At 34.4% G+C, this 9861-nt stretch overlaps 1 protein-coding gene across 1 annotated transcript in view; it reads left to right on the top strand.

Annotated features, from left to right (window-relative positions):
- SENP6 (SUMO1/sentrin specific peptidase 6) overlaps positions 1–9861 on the top strand; it is a 104226-nt gene that overhangs the window by 74511 nt on the left and 19854 nt on the right. Inside the window, exons 12-16 of the mRNA XM_012646040.1 lie at positions 3533–3566; positions 3942–4136; positions 5500–5726; positions 7620–7729; positions 7847–7963. Coding sequence (XP_012501494.1) covers positions 3533–3566; positions 3942–4136; positions 5500–5726; positions 7620–7729; positions 7847–7963 — 683 coding nt within the window. The remainder of the gene's footprint in view (positions 1–3532; positions 3567–3941; positions 4137–5499; positions 5727–7619; positions 7730–7846; positions 7964–9861) is intronic.

The following is a 9861-nucleotide window of genomic DNA, read 5'->3' on the forward strand; positions in this document are numbered from 1 at the left end:
TGAATTAGAAAACCTTCCAATTTGTTGCTTTTCTATTATAATGCTAGCTTAGTGCATGAAAAGAATATATTAAAGAATTATATATAGAGAAAAAAGAAGTCAAAAGCTTTGGAGTCTGCTGCAAGATATGTTATAGCATTAAGGCTCCTAGAAATAGATTATTGGCCTACACTGACCACCCAAGAGGCATTGTGCTTTGGAGTAGTTCATTGTCCATATGCCAAAAGAACTTTCTGTAGTCCCTTTATCTTACCTGTCATACCTATGTACTGCTGCCAATCCAAGTTTTCATTTTCTTTTTGAGATTTTAATAGTCTCCTTAACCACCCTTCTTAGTCATTATTTTTCTTTCTAATATATTCTAAACATTGTTGGTTTAAGATCAGTCTTCCTAAAGCACTGTATTTATTCTGTAAGTCTTTATTTTGCAGTGCCTTAACTTGGTGTCCCTATTTGTTTCCAAACACTGTCTCCTAGTATTGTTTCTTATACATAAAGCAGTATCTTTAAGAGAACATATTTTATCTCAGCAGGAAAGTTAAAAAGTAGTTTTATTATTATTTAAATTATAGTGAACAAATATCTATTTGTTTTCTGGTAAAGGTTCATAGTTCTGGGATACAATATGATCAAAAGAAAAAAAATTACAGGTTTGTTTGTAGGAACAAATGAAATATGAACTTGGTTTCTTACCAGAGCAAAGCTCTTTGGGAATCCAGCAATTTTTTCTTTTCCTTCAAAAAATTTCAGCTTCCTACAGTTTAAAAACTAGAAAGTTGCAGAAGATTTAAAGTCCAGAGATTTAAAGCAAATTATGTATGAACTGTCCACCCTTTATTGCTCAGTAACATTGTAACATATGTCAAGGTTTTCAGGGATTTATGAAATTCCTGTTTTGTTACAAGCCTCCGTAGTCAGATTATCTTTCCTGGTTTCCATCAGGTAACAAGAATGTCACTTTGTACCTCAAAAATTTGCAGGAGTACCCTGAAGGTTTTATGGCTTTCTCCCACATCAAAACAGTTATTTATAACTCTTGTTTGATGAGTTAGATTTTGCTGATGATTTAGACATTTAATTGAAAGTTGCATGTTTAGTCTCAAAAGTATTTATCAAGAACTACATTAAAATTTGAATGATTTCTTTTTTTTTTGTAAAAGTTACAGATTAGGTTATATATACTGCAGTGAAGACAAACTTCATAAATTTAATTGAAGAAATAAAAGACAATATGTGTATTATAAAATATGTTGAAACACTTTTTTAAAAATTAAAGTGCTAAATGAAATAGCCAAAAAATATAATGTGGAAATTTGCAGTGTGGTGTTAACCTTCCTTGTAGCATGGAATTTTCCCAAAGGATGTTCTTCATTGACTTTCAGTTAGTGGATCTGTAATTTCTTCATGCGGTGTGATTAAAAAGACTGTTTGATATTTTGTTCTTGAACATAACTTCCTTATGTTTTGTGGTGAAATGATTTATCTGTCAAGTTATGATTAATCTGAGAAACAGATTTTAAATGTTTTACAATTTTAAATGTTTTATAAAATTCCATGCTCTTCTTTTCAGATAATTTAATCATTTTAAATTCACTGGGTGATAAATTGGCACTGTCTAGAAGTGTTGATTTTACTTAAAATTAAATGCTTTCATTAGAAAGTAAAATGGCTTAATTTTAGTAGGAATACCACATACACCGAAATATAAAGCAGTCCCTCATTTTTCTAATGAGAAGATACAAAATCACAGTTTTCAGCCAATTTAAATTTAGAAACTTTTGCAATGTAGATGAAATAGCCCAATGTCTGTTAACATTGTTGATGTGTATGTAATTTAGTTATGCACAAATTTTTAAATGACAGATATTTAGACATAACTTTCAATTCCTTCATCTCATGCAACAATTTTATTTAAATGCTTTGTACCATTATTTGTCATTATTATTGTCACTTTTAGTCCTGTGACACATTTTTTAAAGCATGTAACTTCAGCTTCTACATGTGCTGAAATGTTTCCCAAGCTATAAGTACTCATTCTTGATATCCCCAAATAATGTGTTACTTTCCATTGAAACCAATTAATGTATTACTTTCAAATACAATCTTTAGAAGGTATGGTTAGTGACATTTTAGACTTGGGAATTATTGTAGTAATTATTGGATTTATTTCATATTTCCTTTCTTTTTTTACATTATGAAAATTTTCAAACTGAAAAGTTGAAAGAATTTTATGGTGAACATTTATGTACCTCCAAGCTAAGTTCTGCCATTAGCATTAGTAAAATTTGCTTTTCATATAGCTAGTCATCCCTCTGTATATCAGTGTATCTTTTTAAAAATGTAGTTCAAAGCACTTGCCTCCTTTTTGATTCTCTTATCTTCTGTAAACATGAAAAATTATTATTAATTCAGGTTGTATCAGGCTTAATGTATCTTCTCCACATGAAATAATTAGTTAGAAAATCACCATTTTGTAACCACTAATAATAACTGATTCAGGCAAGGATCTTTAATGGATGCCAAAATCAGTGGGTGAAAGATTATTAGGGAAAAGGAGATTCACAGGGTTTCAAGTATCTCTACACAGATTTTTCAACTGCAAAGGGAAAATTATATTTTTACAGTGGAAAAACCTGGCAGTCACTGCCTTAGCCAAGTGATTAAGCTTGTATCAATAGTAGGACAGCCTGACATGATGTGCCTTCTGATGTGATACAGTGAGATGTATCAGCACATCACCTATGTGCTGTTTTTGATGGAAATGTATGGCCTGATTTTTAAAACGAGGAAACACAAGTCCATGGTATTGGATGTTTTACAGAACCTAATTCTTTAAATTCCTTAACAGAACCTGAATTCCTTAAAGGCCATGTCATAAAGAACAGAGAGAGGCAAGTTTCTGGTTGAGATTGGAGTAGACAGAAGAGATAAATATAGCCTTGACAGAATTGTAGATTGGGGAAAAATTAAAATAACAATGAAGGACAATTCTGACCAGTTAGGGAAATTTGAGTATGAATTATATGATGTTGAATGAAGTTAATCTTGATTTCTTAGATGTGCTAAAAATGTTTGATTGTAAAGGAGAATATTCTTGTTCTTGTGAGGTACATGTGGAAGGATTTGGGAATGAAATATTACAATGTCTGCTGCCTGCTTTGTGATGGTTTAGCAAAGAAGTGAGTATATGTGTAGAAAGAGTGATAGAGGGGATATGGCATGGTATTAGCAAGAGTCTAGGTCAGGAGTATTGAGATGTTCATTGTAATGTTATGTCACCTCTGTGAGGTTTTAAGAGATAAACCAGTAATATAAGAAATGTTCTAAGTATTTGAAGAAAAAAGGTGAAGCCTGCCTTTCTGAGAGAAGTGGAGAGGCACAGTAATAATTTCATCTTCTATTTAAGCACATGGTAGATGGCTTAGCTTTTTTGCCCTCTAGAGATTTTAGGTCCAAGTGACATGTCATTTGGGGTATGTGTAGCAAAATCTTTATAAGTCTGTGATGAATACTAATCTATCTTATTTTTTAGTTTTGTTTAGAGTTTATCAAGATACGCCTAAATGGTAAGCTACTTTGTATCTTTTTATTCACTAAAGCTTTATTTACATTAAAGCACTTTACAGGAATAAAAGATTAAATGATAGTCATAGAATTCATTAAGATATCTTCTTAACAAAGAGCATATATCTTGGTGTAATTTTATTATGTAATATCACAAAGCCTAACTTTTTAGAACTCCTTTTTCATATGGGAAAAATGTAGAAGCCTCTTTAAGGTAGTTATAAAGATTTTTCTTCATTTCCTATGAGAGTTATATTTACAGAACATAATAAATACGTGCTTAACTTTGAACTTATATTTCCTCACAGTTACCTGAATTCGGGATTTTGCCCTCTTAAGAACTGATTTCTTTTCCATTTCCATATGTTTTCCTTCAGAACCAGAACGTGATCCTGTAAAGATTATTTTAAATACCTCTGATCTAACTAAATGTGAATGGTGTAATGTCCGAAAATTACCAGTAGTGTTTCTTCAGGCGATACCAGCAGTTTATCAAAAGCTGAGCGTGCAACTGCAAATGAATAAGGAGGATAAAGTTTGGAATGATAGTAAAGGAATGAATAAGTTAACAAGTAAGTTGTGTAGAACAGATTATAATAATAAATGCAATCTGTTGAATAGAAGAATGTGAGTACATTTTGGTAGATGGCCTTAGATGTATATTATCTGCAGTCCTTGTATTATCTACAGCTACATTGTTAAGTGGATATTACTTCCTCCATTTTACAGATGAAGAAAAACCCACAGAAAGTGATAGGGCTGAAGGTAAAACCTAGGTTTACCCATTTAGGAAGTTTTCAAAATCAGTTAAAACTCAAAAGATTGGGCAGGGGGAGAAGAAAAATTCAAAAGATCTGCACTCTTTCACACTGTGTAGTCTGAATAAAATGAAGTTTTTTAACTGCTAAGAATATTAACTAAATAAACCATATAAATCTGGAATCCTTGGAACTTGGCCTAAATAGGAAGCTTTCGTGTTCATAGAATGGGGTCTTTAGTCTTTCTAGTACATAGATGTGATTCTCTGGTTTGTTTCCCTTCACCTCTAATATTTATGGCATGGCATGCCTGCTTATAAAGAAAATACATTTCAGCAGTAATTGCTGCTTCAGCTTAATGATGAATAAATGTTAGCTACCACTGAAGCTGCAGGATGGGCACATTAGTGAACAGTAGTTTTGCAGTTAAATTTTCTAGAGATACTTCCAGTTCATTTGGCAATTTCCTATTTGTATTTGACAAAAATATTAACCAATATATTTTATGACTGTGAAGAGATTTGGAATTTATTAGGTGAAGTAAATAATTACAATCATAAATAGATTTGTTCTTGAGCTATTGCTAAAGTAACGTATCCTGGTTCCCTTCTCATTTTTTTTTTTTTTTTTTTGAGACAAGAGTCTCACTCTCTTACCCAGACCAGAGTGCCGTGGCGTCAGCCTAGCTCACAGCAACCTTAAACTCCTGGGCTCAAGCGATCCTCCTGCCTCAGCCTCCCAAGTAGCTGGGACTACAGGCATGTGCCATCATGCCTGGCTAATTTATATGTGTGTCTATATATATATCCTTTTTTTTTTTTTTTAGTTGTTTGGCTAATTTCTTTCTATTTTTAGTAGAGACAGGGTCTCGTTCTTGCTCAGGCTGGTCTCGAACTCCTGAGCTCAAACAATCCGCCCGCCTTGGCCTCCCAGAGTGCTAGGATTACAGGCGTGAGCCACCGCGCCCGCCCCCCTTCTCTTAATAACTTAGGTGACATTGCCAGGTAATATTCACTGGTCTTTATTCTAGCATTTATTGTGTATCCACTCTGTGCCAAACGTTGTTGTGGATATTTATACCAGGGTTCCTGGAAGTAATTAGTTGTTACTCTTTTTTAAGTTATCTATTTACTTATTTTGTTCTTTTAGACTTATAGTTATATTTGTTTCTTTTCAGATTTGGAAGAACGATATATAATTTTAATTTTTCAAAATGGCCTGGATCCTCAGACAAATATGATATTTGAAAATATCATTACTGAAATTGGTATAAAGAATAACGTTTCTAATTTTTTTGCAAAAATCCCCTTTGAAGAAGCCAATAGCAGACTTGTTGCCTGTACAAGAACCTATGAAGAGAGCATCAGAGGAAGTTGTGTGCAAAAAGAAAACAAAATTAAAACTGTAATTATATTTTTAAATATTTTAAAATAATTTTAAATAATGGGTAGTTTTAACAGGAAATATGTTTTATTGCAATACTGCTCATTTCAGTGTTCAATCTTTAAATTCCATTTCAGAATTATTTGCTTTTATATGTGATTTGTAAACTATCTTGGATCACAACAATGGTGGGGAGGTGTAAATTAGTACTTGATACAGGTCTCAGAAATATTTTTTGTTCTTCACATTCTAGTCTTATCTTTACTTTTCATCTTTTTCCTCTCCTTTTTTCTTTAAACCCTGCTCCCAACATCCAGATACTTGTATTGCTACATTCAAGTTGATTGTTACGCTTTGTCTTGGGTTTGAAGGAATTTTGGTCCTTGGTGTATTGTACCTTTATATGTAACATAGACATACATGGTTGAGAACTTGAGAAATGAGTGACCTCGACTGTCAAAATATGTATCCAGTTCAAGAGTAACTACTTGTTACTCATGCAGTTAGGAAACTGTGAAGCTACCTGAACCAAAGGCCACAATACTACTATAATGCATAGTATAATATTAAATAATAGTACAAATATAACTTAAAAATTCCACATTTATCCCCTACCACAGCAACTGCATTTTTCTGGCCTAATTTGTTGGGACTAAATCTCTCAACCTGGTTACAAACTTGGAAATATGGACGTATGGTAATAGTTGAGCAAGCCCTTACCAGAGAAGAGCTGTTATACAGTTAGTAGGTTGGCAAAAGAGCAGAAGGAGGAAGCGGAATCATTCTCTTTTGCAGAGTTGGCTATAAGAGATAATGTCAGAGGAAGAAAAGAGCAACAGAAGCCATAAGGCAACTAGGATTGGACTCAGATTTCAATGGAAAGCTCTTCTAAGGACTGCCTATTTCATTTAGCCTTGTAGAGGGCTGAAGCTCACTAGGCTCTGTTCCCTGGGCCTCTCCTTCCACACCTTATGGATTGCCTAGCCATTGAACATAAGTAGGCCTCTTCTGCTAAGAGAAGAAACTACTTTGGTTTTTTGAAAGTTTCTTTGAGTTTTATTAGCATAATTTTAGGGTAGAAACTTACTAGGTGCTCATGGCGAGTTTGAGAAAGAATTCTCACACAGAATTTAGGGTAGAAAAAAGTACAAAGTTCATGTATTTTCCCAAGGAAAAAAGAGAGAGAGTGTGAGAAAGAGAGAGAAGGAGGGAGTGGCCGAGGCACACAGAAAAAGGAGTGAAAATGTCAGGCGGCTGAGGAAAGTTGCTTGGTGATTTTAAAGAGTAAAAATGGCTTTTTTCCCCCCCCTGCTTCAGCGAGGGGGATATCACAAGGAGTGGTGAAATATCAGGGAGTTCTTTATTTTTTATTTTCTCTGTGAGGCTGGGTTATCTGAGTCCTTGAAATCTGGTTTTTTGAGCAGGAACTGAGGCAGAGAGCTGGAGCAGGGATATCGTAACCCTACTATCTGCTTCGGGCTCTTCAAGGCTGAGAAAATGAAATCTTAGAGATAACTAGTTAGACCACAGGTGTTTTAATTATACAAAACAAAGCGGGTAATTGTGCTGTGAATTTATTTCACTTACTTTCTGTCAAGTGGGTTATTTTTCCTCTGTTAGATAGGTTATTAGTAAGGCCATCTTTTACATAAGCTAATTTAATATGGTTAGTTGAGATCTTAAAAGAAATAAGTTACTGGAAAACCATTATTATATAAGTTAGGAGAATATCACTGTCTAGAGTGGCTGCTAGTTTTGCCTGTTTCTTGTATTTATTGTTAAATATCATGCATACTTTTTAGATTTATATTTTTAATCCTTTTTAATTGTAAACCATTCTTGCCTGCACTTGTTCTTTTTATTGAAAATTTTCCCAATTGACTTTGTGAATTGCCTATTTAATTTCTTTTACAGGTATCCTTTGAATCTAAAATACAGCTTAGAAACAAACAGGAATTCCAGTTTTTTGATGAAGAAGAAGAAACTGGAGAGAGCCACACAGTCTTCATTGGCCCAGTAGAAAAGTGAGAGACTTCCTTTACATATGCAATGCTCTTAAATTTCTTTAACTGTTTTATTACATTTCAGTTGTATATATCTATATAGAGAGATTTATTTGCTTTTTTCTTTATTTTGTATAGGTTGATAGTATATCCCCCACCTCCAGCTAAGGGAGGCATCTCTGTTACTAATGAGGATCTGCACTGTCTAAATGAAGGAGAATTTTTAAATGATGTTATTATAGACTTTTATTTGAAGTAAGTTAATTTTCTACTAACCTGTTAGCAAATGTTTGACATTCTATCATATTGTTTATCTTTGTTTTCTAGAGTCAGATTGTTTGAGTTTTGAATTTTATCACTTCCACTTCCTGTGTGACATTTGGGAAGTGATTTAATGTTTTTCCACTTTTTAAAAATGAAAATAAGGCCGGGCGCAGTGGCTCACGCCTGTAATCCTAGCACTCTGGGAGGCCGAGGCGGGCGGATTGTTTGAGCTCAGGAGTTAAAGAAGAGCGAGATCCCGTCTCTACTAAAAATAGAAAGAAATTAATCGAACAACTAAAACTATATAGAAAAAAAAATTAGCCGGGCATGGTGGCGCATGCCTGTAGTCCCAGCTCCTCAGGAGGCTGAGGCAGAAGGATTGCTTGGGCCCAGGAGTTTGAGGTTGCTGTGAGCTAGGCTGAAGCCACGACACTGTAGCCCGGGCAACAGAGTGAGACTCTGTCTCAAATTAAAAAAAAAATTAAAGCCTAATTCAGGCATTTTAGTTGGAGTGGAAGAGGAGGTGATGAGATGTTTTATGAGATAGAGTTGTTTAGGATATAGAATTAGCAGGATTCCAGTACTGATTAAATGGATATTAAGAAGGAGAGAAATGGATGCCCGTTAACTCCTAGTTTAGTGAAGTTGGCACTTACTGAAGCATTGAGTACAAAGCAGAGCAGGCTTGAGTGGGGAAGGGATGAGTTCCCTTTTAGAGATCTGTGATATAGCAAAAGGGATAGTGCCAACAAGCAGTTGAAATATGGTTCTAGAGGTCAGTTGACTTCTGGCCTGGAGATACATAGATTTAGGAAGCTTTGCTTTGTAGGTTTTTGTTTAATTATGAGAAATTGCTTAGGTAGGGATATAGAATGAGAAAAAGTGATTCAAGGACATACCCTGGAGAATAGTTTTAAGAGACAGGGAATAAAAAGGCTCCCATGAATAATTTCCGAAGGCGTTTGAGGGGTAAGAAGAGAAATCCAGAGAGTGGTGTCATGAAATCCAAAGGAGGTGAAAGCTTTAAAGGAGGGTATATTCAATAGAAACAATATAGCAGAGGTCAGGGCAGATAAGGGCTAAGAATAATTTTGAGGTCACAATGACCCTAAGGTAATTAAAGTCAAATGTAGACCCTATACTGTTTCTGGGGGTAACAAGTTACCCTTCCGCTCCAATGGAGATGGTATCAGTGGAACCCTATTGGGGAGGCTCCCACCCCAATAGGCTTGACCCATTAAGGGCAAAGAGCCCTGCAATATCAGTGAAGATCTAGGAGAGACCACATACTTCCAGGTTGCATGGCAGCATCCATCTTTACCCACTGGAGTGTAGTGCCAGAGGAAGCCTGCTAAGACACAAGAATTAAATAAGACCCATATAGTTGTATATACTTGCCAGCAATAAATAAGATCCAGAGTCTTATAATACTCAAACTGTCCAGATTTCAAATGAAAATCATTTGTGTCACTAAGAATCAGGAAGATCTCAAACTAAATGAGAAAAAATCAGTAGATGTCAACACTGAAAAGACGCGAATGTCAGAATTATTTTACAAAGATTTTAAAGCATCGTTCATAAAAATTATTTGATGAACATGACCATGTGTGAAACAAATGAAAATATCAAACAATATGAAGAAGAAACAAATGGAAATTTTAGAACTAAAAATACAAAAACTGAAATGACTTCAGTGGATGGGCTCAATAGCAGAATGGAGAAGACAGAGGAAAGATCAATGAACTGTCTACGTGAATGTCCTAACAACAAACTCACTTCAAAGTTAAAGATATACATAGCTTAAAAGGAAAAGAATGTAAAAAGATAGACCATACAAGCATTAGTCAAAAGAAGGCAAGGATAATTATATTAATATTTGATAAAATTCT

The sequence above is a fragment of the Propithecus coquereli genome, unplaced genomic scaffold (genome assembly GCF_000956105.1).
Source record: "Propithecus coquereli isolate 6110/MARCELLA unplaced genomic scaffold, Pcoq_1.0 Scaffold24, whole genome shotgun sequence".
Classification (NCBI taxonomy): Eukaryota; Metazoa; Chordata; class Mammalia; order Primates; family Indriidae; genus Propithecus; species Propithecus coquereli.